At 41.6% G+C, this 17,233-nt stretch overlaps 1 protein-coding gene across 3 annotated transcripts in view; it reads right to left on the reverse strand.

Moving 5' to 3' along the window:
* NRG1 (neuregulin 1) overlaps positions 1-17,233 on the reverse strand; it is a 522,222-nt gene that overhangs the window by 351,622 nt on the left and 153,367 nt on the right. The window contains exon 1 of one of the 3 annotated variants that reach the window (XM_074932866.1): positions 3,570-3,674. The exons of the other annotated variants lie outside the window; for them this stretch is intronic. Coding sequence (XP_074788967.1) covers positions 3,570-3,627 — 58 coding nt within the window. The 5' untranslated portion in view covers positions 3,628-3,674. Of the gene's footprint in view, positions 1-3,569; positions 3,675-17,233 lie in introns of those variants that run through there. 3 annotated transcript variants of the gene reach the window in all.

A 17,233-nucleotide genomic window follows, 5' to 3' on the forward strand; every position in this document is an offset into this window, starting at 1 on the left:
GTCAACATCTCTTTCTCAGTGAAACTCTGGAAGTGACGAGTCCTTCTAAAATCTCTTCTCCAGTGAATAAGGGTGGAAGCAGAATCCCTACTGTATTACTGTTTAAATATGTGCAATTTAACCACACCAGAGTGATGTTGGAATGGGAACACATTTTCTCCATCCTGTCAAATCTATTACTGTATTAATATTTGGATTTGCTTTTGTATATTGTATCCATGCCTTTCACAAAAACAAGTACTTGCAGATTTATTCAGATTCAACACCCTTTATAAACACATGACTGTGTACCTCACTACATAGGGAAGACTATCAGGGGGCCTCTTGATTTGGAAACAAGAGGTACATCTTTTGGTATGCCTCACCTTACATAGGAACCAGAACTTAAACAAGGAAGGTGGGAGGGGAAAATTTCCCCCTAGCAGCTCTGAACGCAGCTCCTGTCCAGCCTGCAGGAACAGCTTGTCAGATGGTAACACATTCAGTATTAAAATCCTCTTGAATTGCCCATGAAAAAAGTACTTCAGATTTCTTTCCTCAATGTGCATTAATACAAAAGTACTGCAGTAAAAAGCCCTAATGAGCTACATCCTCTTTGACATTTCTAAATGCTTGACTTCTTTGTTGCTTCTGAGTGGTGTATTGTGCACAGTTTCCGCTGAGCCATGAGCTGACTTCTCTTTCTCTCTCTGTAACGAGTCCCTTTAATAATCGATCCTGCTGATTATCAAGTTTAGATATTTTTCTCTTTCTCCTGGAGACTGGGGATGTAGGTAACTTTGGTAACTTAATTTGTTCGTTCTTATTGTCATAAGGCCTCTGATGGCTTCCAGCAGTTCCGTACACCCTTCCGACTACCAAGCTGAACACTGTGGGACAGCAGGGGGGAAGCAGTCAGAGCACAGGTTTGGAAACAAAATCCCATCTCTGCCTGTCACATGTAATAGTGACTCTTCCTTCCCTCCCTATTGTCCTCACAGAGGTAATGTTTTCTCACTCCATACAGTGTTTGGCAAAACACATACCTCATCTCACACAGGCCCTGTAGATCTAATAATTTTTTTCTTTCTGAAGTTCATATCAATAAGAGTCTAATGCAGCTGGATAGAGAGAGTCAGCCTCCAAGAGGCCAAAATGAGAAGTATCCCGTTTTGTCGCTCAGGTGACATACAGTAGGGCAAATCTGGAAAAAGTGATGATAAAAACATGTGCTGTAAAAATAAAAACAAAATACATAAATAATATATATTCCATTTGCCAAGTCTCAGAAAAGATACCCTCTGTATTTTGCAGTGATAAAAGGACATGAATTTTTCAGCATTTGACAATGACTGGGCAGATGACATTCCTGTTTGCTGACTCTCCTGAATTTGGAACAATGCTGACCTCAGAGGGATTATCCCTGAAGTTTCCAGTAACAGAAGACTACCTCCTACACTACAAACACCTCACTGCAGTATTTAGAACATGCAGCAACTAGATTTAAAGAAAAGTGACAAAACAAAAAAATGCCAGAGACAAACCCTGAAAAACACAGAGTTAAGATCAAGAGTTAATCTGAAGTTTGAAAGTGGAACAATGTGCCACTTTTTAATTTGTCTTAGTGATCCCTTTACCTCTAAAACCAGCTGCTTCCAGCTGATGAAATTCATAAATAAAATACTTGCACTGTGACCAGGGTGAAGTAAAAGGACAGTGGCTTCTGAAACACATAATTATTAGCCTCCAGAGTAAGAAGCCATTTCCTTATTTTAGTCTGGGACCATGATTCAGGGTCCTAGGTGAACAGTGTCTCCAAAGGGATGAGGATAAAAACACACTCACACCAGTTTGCAGTTCTCCTGGTCAGTACTCAGTTTTCTTGTTTGGGGGTCCTGTAAATTACTGCAATCCACGCCACTGAGGGAATGTACTGTGAAAGCAAGGCACAGCACTGTTTTTGCCATACACCCAAGCTGTGCTCTATTCTTGGGCTGCAAGTCCAGACCCTCTCCAGGACAGAATGACCTTTGAGCATGGACATAACTATTTTAGTGGTACAGAAATGTCTGTGCTCAAATGCCTGCTTCTCCAGAGGTAATAGTGCTGGAAAAAGGCTGTGCAGACACCTTCAAGCAAACTGCCTGCAAGTCAGTTTGAGCTGGGAAGCAGTGTGCCCTATGCTCTTGCAGTTTGAACTTAGCAGCTGTACTCATCACTGCCTTAGACCCTGGTGCTGCACTTCATCTACAGAAAAACATGCCCCAGGAGTGCCAAAGGCCATTCCCTTTTGATCTCTGCATTCATTTCATCCTTGTTCCCTTTCACCTGCTGCCTCTCTTTGAAATCAGCAGGTTTTCTCATGTCCTGATCTTCCCCCCTTTCCTGACTAATGCACTGCCCTTGCTAAGGTCTTTGCTCCCAGGCTGGAGGCTTCTGCTGACTGGCTGCAACAGAGCTGGTGAAGGTCCAGCACACCAAACACAAGATTTCCCCCCTTTAGTACTGCCCTTTCCCATCCCGCTCTGCCCAGTCTTCTCCAAGGTGCTTGTCAGAAATAGAGCTAGCCTGCTTCTGGCTCTCACTCAGCTGAATGTCCCTCTCCCTGTGGCAGATGCCTATAAGGTGCAAAACTAAGGTCCCAGGGAAGAATATGATTGAAATTAAGGATATTCTTAAACAGCTCGCCAAAGCCACTTCCACTTCCCAGACTCAGAAATCTCCATTGCATTTGTTCTTGCAATGAGTCTGAGGACAGTTTTGTTGTTGTGGGAAGTCTGGAATATGACATTTCAGAGGCAATCTGGTTAAGTGCTGTGCACGTTTTTTTGATAAAGAGAAAATGGTAAACTGGGGATTTTCAGAAGAGAATGCTGGTTAGAAATTCGTAGTAAAATTAATCCTCACCCCAATGGCAAACACTCCTGTTCAAATTTTCTGTGTGGTAAGTTATTTGTGCAAGCTTCTTAACTCTGAATGTAGCACCATACACTCACTGACTGAATGCTTTAGCCAATAAAAATACACTTGAAGCAGATGTTAGCAAGTGGTCCCAAAACCTCAGGCACATTCTTGTAACCCAAATACAAAAAACTTCCGGTCTGGGATAAATTATGCACTTGCAAGAATTTTTTAAAAATGACACAAGAACTAACCTGGTTTCAATATGCATTGCAGACTCAGAATGCCAATTGGAAAAGTTAAGCAGATTGCCCCAGTTCACTTTCAAGCACAAATGGGCACATCTTTAAGTAAAATTTCTTAAGAGGTCAGAAGTAAGTAATTTCTAGGTTGTTGTGGGTTGCACAGTAAATGCTGTTCTCAGAGCAAGACATGGAATACAGACCAGAGGCACTTCTAAAAGCCTGTCTGACCTGTGATGACTTGCAGAACACACCATCACCAATTGAGAATGTCTTTGGGGATGATCCTTCACACTACTGCACGTGAGACCAGCTTCCCTAGAGTGCTCATCACCTGGCAGCTTGCTTTATGATACTGCCAGAGGGACATTTAAAATTGCACTAGGAAATTTGAAAATCCAGATCATTCTTTCTATGTCTGAAGGGGAAGCAGGACTTAATTCTCACCTTTGAGGCCTGGTAGCTGCAGGAACAGCTTCACCAGGGGCCACATGAAGAGTTGCATCCCAGCACTACAGCACTCCCACAGCCTGGGACTTTACCACAACACTGGTGCTGCATACAGAAGGTGTTCCTGCTGAAACTCAGCTTGGGAACTCTGTATGGCTCAGGGCCTAGAAAACAGTAGGAGAAAGAGAAACCGAGTGCAAACATCCACTCTCCAACCTTATTCTGCTTTCAAACCACAATGATTCTCTAGATTGCTACAGCATACTAGAAACTCTCTTTTTTTAAAAAAAAATGCATTGTCTGATGAAGAAGGGGAGAAAAGTATTTCCTCCATGGACTGCCTGAGACACCAAACAAGGCCATGAGAATTCTCTTGGAACACAGCTGATGATTGGATTCTAAACACACAGAGATGCTGAAGCCCCTAGGAAAAGCTTATTATTGCCAAATTGTGAAAAAAGTATTTAGATTGTACCTCAGAAGACTATAAAGCTTTGTGAAGACAGTGCTATCTTCAGAAGGACTCCTGTGGTTAGTAAATATCCAGCTGGTATGCAAGAAATCAGGTCTATACCTGTAGGCAAGCAAGTAGAATTTTCCAGTCTTGATTCATTTTTATTAAACCGGTAATGATGATGTCACTTTTCCTTTCAGAAAAATATGCACTGAAATATTCAAAGGATTGAAACAGAGTAAGGGAGGCACCCAACCATGTTTCAAAAGTTTTGAACAATGCTCTCACACAGTCCATTACTTTGACAACCCATAAGATTAAGTACGTGAGCCCTAAATGATGAAGCTAAAGGCAGTCCACAAGCAAATACTCTGATCTTCTTTGTATTTCCAGCTCAGAATCATTATACACTGGAGCTGCCTTTGAAAATTTTGTCCCCTTTCACAGCTTACTCTGTTTTGCCTTCCTTTACCAGCTGAGTTTGGCTCTGACAGAAGTAACATTAAATTTAAGGCTGATGACTGAAACCACAGACAGTGAAAATCATGGAAGGTGGAGGGCCAGGCAGTGCAGAATATGTGCTCTTATTTACTGCTTCATTTGTAACACACAGCTGACTTTGCTCATTGGTATTTTCCTAGTGCTGTGTGCTTGGAAGACCATGCAATTCTCAGCAATTTTGAGAGAAGCAAGAGAATATTTTACTACAGTGAACATATTTTTACACTGTTATTTCTCTAAACAATCACTTTGTTAGAGATTTTCCACCTCTTAGACTTGAAAAAATTGCTTTTATTTTAAAAATTGGCTTTGATCCTCCTAGGAGGGAGAATGGCAGATGTATGATAAGGAAGCCTAAATCCCTACACAAGCCTTTGAGTTTCAAACTGGGAACACCACCAGTTCAGAAACTAAGGTATGAAGGGACCTGTACAATTAACTGGCTGGTTTGTTACATACAGAGGCCATCAGCATCACTGACTTTACCCTTAGGCACAGCCAAAGTCAGGCCCTTCTCTGCTGAAGATACTCAGCTGTGATGTAAAGATGCCAAGGGACAGGGGGATCACCTCACTTCTGGCCGTTTCCTATTCTTCCTAGAGGTCCATCTGTGTGCAAAAGTAAAAAGTCTCAGTCACTTGTAGAGCTGAGAGCCAGAGGCAGAGGTGTCCCTGAGTCATTTTCAGGGTAGGAAAAGTGAAATAGGAAACAGCATCACCCCAGCTGCAGACTACACCTGACATGAAAAAGTGGATGGAGGGGGTATCATCTGAGATACCCTACAAAGTATTGCAGCAAGCAAGCCTATGTGCTTTGAATACTGCACCCAAAGGACTAAATTCCTGGTTTTATTCATTCGGTGAGGATTTGAGTGTTTAATTATTACAAGCCACTCTGGGGAAAGGAGAGAGAAGAGGGATCCACATGAACACACACAACTCAAAAGCCAGTATTTGTGCTACTAGTAAATGAATCTGTCAATGTCCAGAAGTGACATGTTTGGTTGGCAGCCATCATTAATGGGCACATTGGAAATATCACTCAGTTCTAATTACTGACTCCTTTGGAAAGTATGAATGTCAGTCTATCTAACATAAATTATTTCACATGCATTGTTACTAAGTATGCAGAGATGTAAGCATTTCAAGCCTTTTCATTTGACAAATAGACGTAATTTGACTATTCAGATGCAGTCCATACTTATCTGGGCTGTGGTTCAACATAAAATCTTTTAGTGGCATTCAACTGATGTCCAAAACATCAGTTAACAGAAGGAATTTATTGTGGGGTGTTGGAGGAAATGAAATCACAAGGTCTTCTCTTCCTGAAAAGGCTCTGAATGCTCAGTGCCATCACTGAATTTTCTCTGGGACATGTCAGTACTATAAACTGGCAATTACACCAGCTATTTGCGATGATAGGCTTTTTGACTGAGAAATTCAAGAAGAATACCAGGCTTAATTATTGCTGTAAAACATTTTTCTCCAGCAAATTTATTTTTGGTAATCTTTAGCACATAGCAACATCTGAAAGCAAATATCCGCTGTAGCTGAAGTTTGCTGTTCAGAAGAACAGGTCCAAAACAGTTTAGAACCAAAAGTCCTTTCACAAGAGAGATTTTCCTCTAGTGACTGCCAAGATGCATCTTCACTATCCTCTGCTAATTCACCTGAGGATGTGGGTGGGGGTAGTTTATGCTGTCCTTAGCGGCTTCAGTATTTCCTAGAAAAGTCAGTCAGTGAAATTGTAAGCTTGCTGTGGAAAAGAACATAATGGGTTGAGTGTCTGAAAAATACCAGGATCTCTGACTAGAGGGGAGATGGAGAAATGGGTACACTAGGGGAAAAAAAGCATCAAGAATGACCTTGCCAAGGCACAACACGATGACACAGCAATATCAAGAGCAATGCCACCTGGCAGCGGCAAGCGATCTGTGTGGGGCAGTTCTGCTTGGCAAAACAGGGCATTCTAAAAGCAAGACAACCTGCTAGCTTCCCTTTTCTGTCCTTTTCTCCTGCCCTGCTTGTTTCAATTAAAAACCAATTCTGGAAAACAGGCACTTAACCAGTCATTTGGATAAAACACCAGACCATCTCCTCCAAGTATTCTGGGAACATTTTCATTGCTTCTGCATAAATTGTTTTGCTACTTCACAGAACAGTGGTCTAAAGGCAACTGGTGGGACTCTGTGTTGTGAAATAGCACAGACAGATAAGAGCTAGCTATAAACTGCCTCTCTGTGCTGTCTGAGCAGAAGGGTAAGCACCCCATTCCAAGATGCTTGTTGCCTGTTAGAAAGGTGGTGGCCCCAAGTTGCAGACCTGAAGCAAGCCCAGGTCTCTATGGCTGAGGTCATCTCACCAGCAGAGGCATGTGCGTGGCCTGCCTCCACGCACAGGAAGCCATGCCACCCTCTTCAAGCCATCAGCCTTGGATATCCTGGTAGGCTTGCAGGATTACTCCATAAACTGAAAAGTGAGGAGCTCTTTCATGCAAGTTTCCCAGTGTTTGTAGACTGCATTTGCAACCAGGATGATTTGGGGTGCTCAGGCAGGGGTATCTTATACCTGGTTTTGGGTGCATGCGGTACTGGGTTAGCTAGTGCTGGGTTCAGAAATACCTTTCCTTTCAAACTATCAAGTGGACACCCAGCAGCTGTGACACTGCTTTCAGCAGTCATGCCTGCAAATCTTTGCACAGTCCTTACAGAAGATTTATGCAGGAATACAGAAGGTTTTTTACCTCTGAACATGAAAGCCAGTGCAACTCTAAACGTATACATCTTCAGATCTGTAAAATGTCTTTGAGTTTTACAGGGATCACTCCATAATTTTCTTTCCTGATCTTCACTCTGTCACTTTGTACATAATTTTACTAATCTGTTCAAAGTAAGCATTTTACAACTTAAAAGGACAACAGTAATCTTGAAATAAGTCCCAGTTTGAGGGGGTGGAGGGTGTAGAGTGAAGACAGTTTTGGGTACCATGCAGTGCCCCAGGCCACCTCCTAGACTTTGCAAACACTCATTACTTTTTCCATAGACTATGTTTGCAGTAAATTTCCTACAGCTGGAATGGCACCCTGTGGGACTCAGCAGGCTGCAGCAAGCCCTTCACAGAGCCTCCTCCCACCCTTGCATGTGCTCTGCACCTCAAGGCATTCCTGCCTGGGGAAGCCTGATTCAGTGCCCATGCCAGGCTATTAAGAGTTAGGATGTATCACAGGCCTTGAGTATGTTAATACCCGCACCTGAGATACAGCCCCACTGGGAAACACTGGTGGACAGTGAGGAGTTTCAAGCAAAATCAACATTTCCGCCTAGCTTAACTGTTAGCACAGCATACACACACTCAGGAGTACACCTCTTCCTCACCACTATTCAAGCAATCATCTCTTGTCCCTGCATATCAAAAATATCCGTTTTCTGTATCAGCATCTCAGACTTAGCACCTCCTTTTCTACCTTCCACTTGGGAAAATAAAACTAACCAATGTACACAAAACATTTACTGACAGCATACAGCTATGGATGAAATTCTCAAAACTGCCTAGTCTTGTAGTTCTGTTTCAGAAATCTCAGTCCTGAAGACTTTAATGTTATCAAGGTAGACAGGTGGCCTGGAGTATGACACAGAAAAGAGGGTGAGGGAGCTGGACTTGTTTGGTCGGGCAAAGACAAGGCTGACGTGCTCTATTATAGTAGCAGCTCACACATATTTGAAGGGAATTACAAAGAACCCTTGCCAGCAGTTGTAGGTGGTATAATTAGGAACAGTGGCCATCGATTGAGCCTTCAGAGATTCAGGCCAGACAAAAGGAAAACCTGTTGGAAGGTGTGGAGGATAATGCAGACCTGGATGGACACACCAGGGAGGTTTTCAAGCCTTGGTCAAGGCAAGGATACCCTGAGGTAGTATTGGAGGTAGTCCTGTTCCAAGCTGCATTCAGTCACCATCCTTTAAGCCAAAATTTTAAAATCTTTCTGGTTTTCCTTACTGAAAACCCCAGATATTCTCACATACACAGATGTTTTTGAACACTGTGCACAACAACTTAAATCAACTTTTATTTGGGATCATAGTGAATCTCAGCAAGCAAACAAGCAACACTGGACCAACACTCTGATTTTATACTAGCAACAACCTCACAGCAGATTTTTTATCATTCCTGCTACAAAGCTGTTGAATCCAAGAGCCACAGTAGGAGTGGCTTCCAGAGAGGCCTCACTTGATTCCCTTCTCCAGACATGATCAGCTCTTAGATCAGTACCTGGGGGGTGACATGACATATGGTGTGTGACAGAGGTATCCTGCCTGACTCTAATCATTGTCCTTTTAAAAATACTATCAGCGTCAGTGTCCACAATGAAATAGCGAGGTGTCTTGCTGTCTGTCTGGATCTCAGGTGGAAATGTCACATTGACAGAACCAGTAAAACTCTCTTGGAGAACTGCAGAGCATGGAAGAAAGGGAAGATAGACACAGCTGATACACTGCAAAATGCGGAAGTTCAATCATTTAAGTTTCTTGCTTCTTGTGATAAACTTTAATCTGTTAGACTATCTCAGAGGTATATCACTTGTCATGATGACAGACGAATGACATTTTCCTCCCTTGAGGCCATCTGACTTCATCACATATTTTGACAGATACATGATTCTAAAGACAGCACTTGCCAAGAGATGTCATTATAATTCACAGATATTTTCTCCAAAGATAGGAAAGAAGTAGTTTAGTGGAAGCTCAAAAAGAAATTAAGAGAGAGAAACTACCACATGCTCCTGAATTTTTAGTTGGGTCTTTATTATCATAAATAGGCTTTCAAAACTATTTAAAATAAAATTAAGTAAGAATTACTCTTATATACTTGGATAGCAAGTTAAAAAAAAGTTAAAGACTTTAAGAAGCTTTTCAGGTAGTTTGACTGTTTTTTTTATTGTCTTCTGGAATCTTAAATTCCCACTGTCACTGCCAGGAATTTCTCTTATTTTGGGTTAAATTCAGGTGATCTGTACTAACTATGCTAAAATGGTATTCTCAGTCTGAAGGACAGAAAGAAACTCATGTGACTTCAGATCATTGTATTTCATGACAAACAGTTTTGGAGTTCAGTACAGTCTACTGTTTCTCGTGTGCAGTGTGTCTTCAGTGAGCTATTGTGTCCCAGCCTGTGCCTAGTCTGTGACCTCTTCAGGGCAGTGCATTCCCAATTTGTCCCAACACCTGCAAGTGAGGTGATGCTGGTTTACATTTCCAGCCTTTATAATAACAAAAATATCTCTTCAGAGCTGTAGTTCAACCTGGAACAATGGACTACCACATTGTTGATGTGTAGGTATTCATTTACACAGCAAGGAAACAACAATGGGAATCACTACTGTGAAAATGATCACTGGATGCCAGATGTAATACTACTTTTTTTCAGTACTATACCTCATGGCTGCCCTTACTTTGCAGTGTTTTACAGAATCCATGTTTTCAAGTTACAAATATCAGACTAATTGTTCTTGTCAGATCAGAAAACTCCACCTGAAAACATGGTCAGTCGCAATGGTTCATCGTCTGAAGTAATCTAGTCTGGCAGACTCTGCTGCTCTCAAAGGGCAAAATGCTAAGTGTGGAGTAGGCATAGTTTCCTGAGAATATTCATATCATTCATGGTAAATTATATGTGGGAAGTATAAAGTAACACTCAGAAAATTATAATCCGTATTCCACCCATGCAGCAAAATAGTATAAAATCCAGTTACGCAAAAGCCCAAGTACTTATTATGTTAGATAAAACAATTCTTAGAATTCTTTCTAATTTACTCATTCTGAAATTTCATATCAAGTAGCTGGGCAGAAAGTATGACCTGATGTCATAAGGGGTATAAACTGTTATTGCAGTATAAAATATTTCAAATTTTAAGCAATTTCTTTTCAGCCTTACTTGAAATACTCTCACCCTCCTCTACACCTGTATTTTGGGGATTAATTCAATTCATTCATTTTGCATATTACAACTACACCCAGGGCATCTTCCATCCTGATTAACTCCAACTTGCTTGCCACTTTACAGACACAAAATATGACTGTCTTCTAATTTATTCACTGTTTTTCAAGATTTTTTTGATCAGCCATGAGTAGCTCATGCAGTAGTACATATGTTTTTGAGGCTCCTTTTCCTTAGTCCTTCAGATGTTAGACAGTGGGATATATAGATTTTTGGGATGGGGAGCTTTCGTGGTTGGAGAAGAGCAAGAGTGCTGTGTCAAGAAACAAAGAATTGCATGACCAGTTAAAATCTTTCTGAGGTAGAGCAAATCCTGAGGGAATTGCTGCTTGCTTGAAAAGGCACACAGATGTTTAGGATGAGGTTATGGAGGCAAGGTTTTTTTCTATGATTGATTATGCCCAGGGATAAGTGTATATATAGCATAAAAGAACAAGCTGTACAGATCAAATTGCCCACAGCCCTCACCTGACATATCTTTTTCATCAGGAACCCAATTTACCCCTCCACCCCCCACCCCTAGTATACCCTGCTGCACAGCAGCTTCTTCAGAGAGGCTTTTATGCTTTTGTCTAATGTGGATGTCTTTGTTATGAAACACACTTTAACTTGCACTTATCAAAATCCTAGTGTAGACAGGACAATCATTATGAATTACAGATCATCATGTTGGAGACAAATGAGTATTTACCCTGTCAAGCTACCACATCATAAAATCACTCGCCTTCACACACATTAAAGAGGTTTTCTTAAAGTGGGTATGCTTTCGTTACTGAGAATCCTAAGCAGGAGAGGAGAGTTATTTCACAGGGGAAGGAATTTTATGCAAAATCAGATTAGTAGCAAAAGAGTTAATAAGTTTATTAAAAAAACCCAAACCAAAACAAAACCCTGCCACTTGGCCTTTTATAGACCCAGTGTTTAAAGGCAACACAAATACACTACTGCCCAAAGGGACATGTTTCTTTAAAAATGCATAGCAACTAGAGATGAATTTTTATAACAGTGTCAAGCTGGTCATTAAATGCACAGTGATATGAGAGACACTCTTAGGTAATGTCAGGTGCTGTATTTCTCAGTGTTTCATTTCCCTAAGTGTTCAGTGTTTTCCTGGATATAAAGATTATTTATCACTCCATATAATGGTTAAAATTAAAGGGCTAGAAACAGTTTTTAATTTGATTAGCCCCAGTCTCTCATTCACTGGATGGCACTGGGCAGGTTGTTTCATTTCTGGGCCATCTGCAAAGGTATAATAATAAGACAGGTAACACCCACTTTTCTCCAGCATTGCAGCAGTCTCAGTCATATGACAACTAAGAGTCTGCCCTTGATTTCAGTGTGGTTTTATGAGTAATACTGAGAGGTAATACCATGCACTATGACCCGTTCTGTGCTTGTCTTGAATAGCAGCTGAATGAACCTGACATGATGTTGCACTGATGCCCCACACTGAAGGAGTTTTCAGTCACACACAAAAACCTCTTGTGACATAAGGCTTGCTGTGCAAGGAGCCTACAGTGATACTATCTCAAATCAACTTAGATACAATGTGTTTTAGGAGAAGTAATATGAAATTGTAATTCTCTAATGTCAAACAATGACACGGAGGTGGTACATGTAACTAAAGCAAATCTAGAAATTGCAAGTGGCAAAACAAGGGAATTGTCACTTGAGTAAGAATCTGAAATTTATTTCCATGGTGCAATATAACTTCTGATGTCATTTGCCCTATGGAACACTTTAACAGTGTGAATGAATATGAAAAAACATGAATATGATCTCCATATTCCTTGCAGAAGTAATTTTCAGTGAGGTCATTCCTATGAATCTCAGTTGACAGTCATGCTAAGGGACTTTCAGACAACTGAGTGAATACTTAAAACTTGTGACTTTCAAAGCATCAGGCAAGCAATATTACCGATGCCTGTAATGTTACTGGGAATTTCATCATGTTCTCTACAGGTTCTGAAGGTATGTATGTAGATGAGAAGCTCAATTTTCATGAAGAAGAAATAAAACAAGTTTCTAGATTTCCAAGCTGTGTAGGAAGGGTGAAAGACACAGAAGAGCTGCAACCCAAAAGCTCTGGAAGTGGAGAGAAAAATGATAAACAGTGCTGTGCATTTTAAGGTGTCTGGTGATTTGAGGGGTTCTAAGATCTTCAGGTAAGACTGACAATGAAAGGGGACTTTGAATGTAACAATGTGTGAGTTAAGAACCAAAAAGAAGAAATCTATAAGCTGGCTTAGATCCTCAGGCCTCTGAAAGTCTCCTGGACACAGAAAAACCACAGTGAAAATTGGCTGGCATGAAGCCTGACATACTTCTGGAGGGGAAAAAATGACAAAAAAGCGCTATAATAATGTGCTCTTCCTGGAACCTAAAACCACTAGGCTTGTGGTCCCAAATGCTGCTGATTTAATTCTGGGTGTTAGTTTAACTTGTTTACTTTGTAATCAAAAGAAAACTCACAAAAAAAAAAAAAAGAAAATCCTATTTAAGGAAGTGGCAACATCATAATTCCAAGAAAAACTCAGTTGGGGACTGTCTGGCTTGTCTTATAAAATAAGCTTAGAAAAACAGATTTGTCTGAACTGAGCACAATGTGAATGTGGCTAGGGGTTGTGTAGATGCACATCTAGGTTACCCACAACACTCCAGGTTATCCTCTCCATCTTGAATCTGTCTCTGGGCTACTGTGCCTTAGCTTACCATCAATTTCATTGTCATTCAGCCAGCTGCTTGAAACAAAGCTTCTCAGCCACTGGCTTCCCAGTCATTCCTCATATCTGCCTCGGTCCCTATTTTTGGCCAACCAACCTCTGTTTTTAGGACAGTGTTCAAAACTGGGCCGGGAGACCAAGAGCTCCCTCACAGGGAAAGAAAGCCAAATGACAGGGAAGTCAGCTGGGTGAACTACTCATTCTGGGGTGCAGAACATGTTGCACTTATTTATTCTGGCATGCATGCCCCAAAACCACCCCCCAAGGTAAATTTAATGCTCTAATATAGAACTTCCATCACTCTAACTTACTTTGGTAGATTGACAGCAAGTAAGAATTTCAGGTTTCACTTTAAGAAGTTTCTTGGCCTTGTAAGTGTGCAACTTTAAACATGGAATACACCCAAAGGTCTCGAATCATAAATCAAACACAAAAGGACCCAAAATTTATACATAAGTGCAACAGTGCACTTAGTGCTATTGCAAAATTCTTTAGTCTAGGCAGCCTCCATACATTCAGAAAGTTCTAATTTATTGATTTAATTAACTCAGATCACAGTCAAGACATTTGCCAAAGCACAACTTACTTCACAAAGAACTTGATTTGGTCTTTTTCTAGAGTACATTAAAGTATCTCCTTTTTTTCCACCCACCACCTATTGTACAAATCATGGATCAAATTTGTCCCTAATGCAATTTTACTAATGTGGGACAAAATCCATTGTGGAGGAGCACCCAGGAAGATATCTGTACTTTCCTTCTATTGGTCACTATGCTTGTAGTCTGACCTAATATTTCTCTTTCATATATAAATAATGCCTGCATTAAGTACCTGACATGACTGGCTTGTGCCTGTGTCCCTCTAGGGAACACTGAGGCAGGTTCTTGTAGAAAACAATACAGAGCACCAGTTTCTACACTTTTTCTTTACAGTGGTGCATGAAAAGCCATTAATGTAGTACTTAGACTATTTTGGCGCAAAAAATGTGCATGCTCTTAAAAATAGTTGTAATGGTCAGTCATGTTCATAAAGCCCTATATTCTCCAGTAGGGCTGGCAGCATAAGAGCATCAGTGCTTCCCCATGCTCTTGTTTCCACATACGGCTTCTTAAGTACATGCTGCAAACCCATTTGTGCAGAGAGTTTTACTCTTTATGTGAACGGTACATAGTGCAGTGAGAAACTGGAGTGTGATGCAAGATTCTGGGTACACAATAAAACACTAAAAGCTCAGCAACAACCCACAAAGGTGATCAGGAGATAGGGATTAATTATTAAAAAGAAATTAAAAAGAAGTGGGTAAGAAAAATTTGGATATTTATGGATTGATTTGTTTGTTTGAGTACATCAAAAACCACTGAAAGTTAAAGATTAGCAAACCAACATTGAATTTGCAGTTAACGCTGGTTCTGACAATGTGAGCAGCAGGAGCCCTGATGTCCACCATGGAATAAGGAGGCTTCTGGGAAAAGACAAAACTGTGCAGTCAGGTAGCTTTTCTCATGGCATGAGTGGGGCAGCCAGAACTAGTATGATCTAATAGTACCAGACCTCATTCTGAGATGAGACCAGCCTTGGGAGTGCTACCTGGACCATGAAAGACCATCAGATGTTTGCTGTGGTGGACAACTCCCCAGCCTTCTTGATTTTCGTTTAGTTATTCCTCAAGTCCATGGCACAGTTGCCCACAGCCCTGTCGAATTTACATGCTGGTGCTTTCAGATGCTTGACCACTACAAAACGCCTGGAGTGATCCTGATGTGCCACCAGGGGCCAGGTTGAAGGCGGCACAGCCCCTCGCTAGGGTCAGAAAACCCCCTCTCTGCATCGTACAGACAGAGGAGCTTCAGAAACCTGTCCACAGGGTGTGCAGGCGGCCCAACCTGAGTGGAGTCTGGAGTTAACCCGGGCAACCCACACGGGCCTTCAAGTTCTCAGCAGAACAGAGCCTGAGGAGGTAGTGCCAGGTTGTCTGGAGCCTGTCTGTGCTGCTGATGCCATCTACTGGCTAAACCATTACCTAGCCATGGCTAGTGGGAAGGACCTGCAGGGAAGTAAGGGCACACCTTACCTCCTTACTGCTGTGGGAAAGCTGACAGGCTTGGAAACCGTGAGAGAGATGATCGCGGGGAACAAACAGCAGAAGACCGAAGTATGTATGTGCATTAGTCCCTTCCTAGCCGTCCTCTATCTGCCCTAGTATTAGAAGTGCTGGGAAATGAACCTTTGGAAGGATTTTTTTGTCCCTGCCCAAAATGGCCTTCGAAAGTTCCTTCCTTACATATTCAACATAGGACCCATTCCTGAGATGCTGCTCACCAGAAGTGAAGCTCTCCTGTGTTGGAAAACGGTGCTGCTTCTGCAATGTGCATCTGGTGCTGCTGCAGGAGCAGCCTGCAGCTCTGGTGACGCGATGTGCTCCTGGTGAGTGCTGTAGGTGGCACAGTGTGGGCAGCTGGGCGTGCGAAGTCCTGTGGGGTTCCCACAGCGGGCCGGCGGCAGGGCACTGCTCACTTCTCTCACTGATAGAGCTCCACTTCAAGGAGCTCTGAACTCAAGTGTTTTCTGAGGACTGAGAGAAATCTACAAGCAGGTAACACTGTGGCCTGCAGTTAGGTCTTAGCACAGCAGCTCTCCCAAAACTGAGCCAGAGGAAGAGCGAACTTACAGAGTAACCAAATCAACATGCATGCTTATGTGCAGCTACTTAGCCAATGTAAAAATCTAAATTACCAGAAAATGAAGCACCCCAACAGTGTGACGGAAGCTAAAAAAAAGTCAAAGCATCTAAAACTTCTGTTTTTAAGATTCCAGGGTCATGGATCACTTGCATTTGCCGGTCAGTTGTACTGAATAAAATTCTAAAACAACAGAGGAGTCCCTGAATAGTGGTACTACTGATACACTTATAAAAATGGGAGTCAACTGTTTTTGAATAGGTCTACCCTAAATTCCATATTATGGTGGTAACACTGCTGGTATGGTGATTAAGGATATAAAGAAAGTGATATTTTCTTCTATTAGATGCACTGATCCAGGCAGATGATACTGCTTAGTTTGTTTGGTTTCTCAGCCCCCTCCTGACCCTCTTCATGCTGTGTGATCTCTTTCGCAGACAGATAATCTCAAATCTGAGACAAATAATCTCTCCAGAGCGTTGCAGAAGGGGTGTCTCAGCTGTGGTAGCCTCAGCTGGTACAACCATTTGTTCAAAAGACAGTATTACCTCTCCCTACAATTCTGACCTCACTTTGACCCACAGATCCCTTTTTAGGAACCCAGCCTGATCTCTCCGGTAGTGCTGGTGCTGCCTTGCCCGAGGCCCATAAACTTCCCACATGAAAATCAAACTCCAGCCATATATATTAGCTCCAAATACCTTCAGACCTGGTTGCTCAAGGTAATGGCCAGTCTCTTACTGTGAACTAGAAGATGTACCATCTACTAGACTTGAATTAAAAAATGCTTGATTACAGAAATGCTAGCAAAATGCTGATAATTAACAAATAATATAATAATCCAAATTTGCATTGCCTGCAGTTCACTAACTGACCCCTTCCATCCTCCTGTTTTTTTAATTAAGATGTGAGCTATGTGCTATTACAAGTCTCTTTATTCTTGCATACCAGCTCCCTGTACAAACTTTAATGCATTATAATAATTACTGAGACAACAAGTTTTTGCAAGTTCTTTTTTCTCAGCCATTTTTCTTCCCACAACCTCCCTCCTCACTGTAGTCCATGAAATTTGAAGGATTTGTGCACATGGAGAGAAAATCAAGATGCAGTGGGAATAATAAGGAACAAAGGGAGGAGGGAGCCAAGCTGGTTCTGAGACAGACTTCTGTCATGACCTCACAAGCACTCCTACTTCCCTTCATGGTTGTCGTATCTAACATAAACACATCTGAACTGGATTGTCTCTTACAAAATATTTGTAGATCATCATGTCCAGTGGAATTCTGACTGACAGGAGTCTCAGTACATG

This window comes from Athene noctua, chromosome Z (genome assembly GCF_965140245.1).
Source record: "Athene noctua chromosome Z, bAthNoc1.hap1.1, whole genome shotgun sequence".
In the NCBI taxonomy this organism is placed as follows: Eukaryota; Metazoa; Chordata; class Aves; order Strigiformes; family Strigidae; genus Athene; species Athene noctua.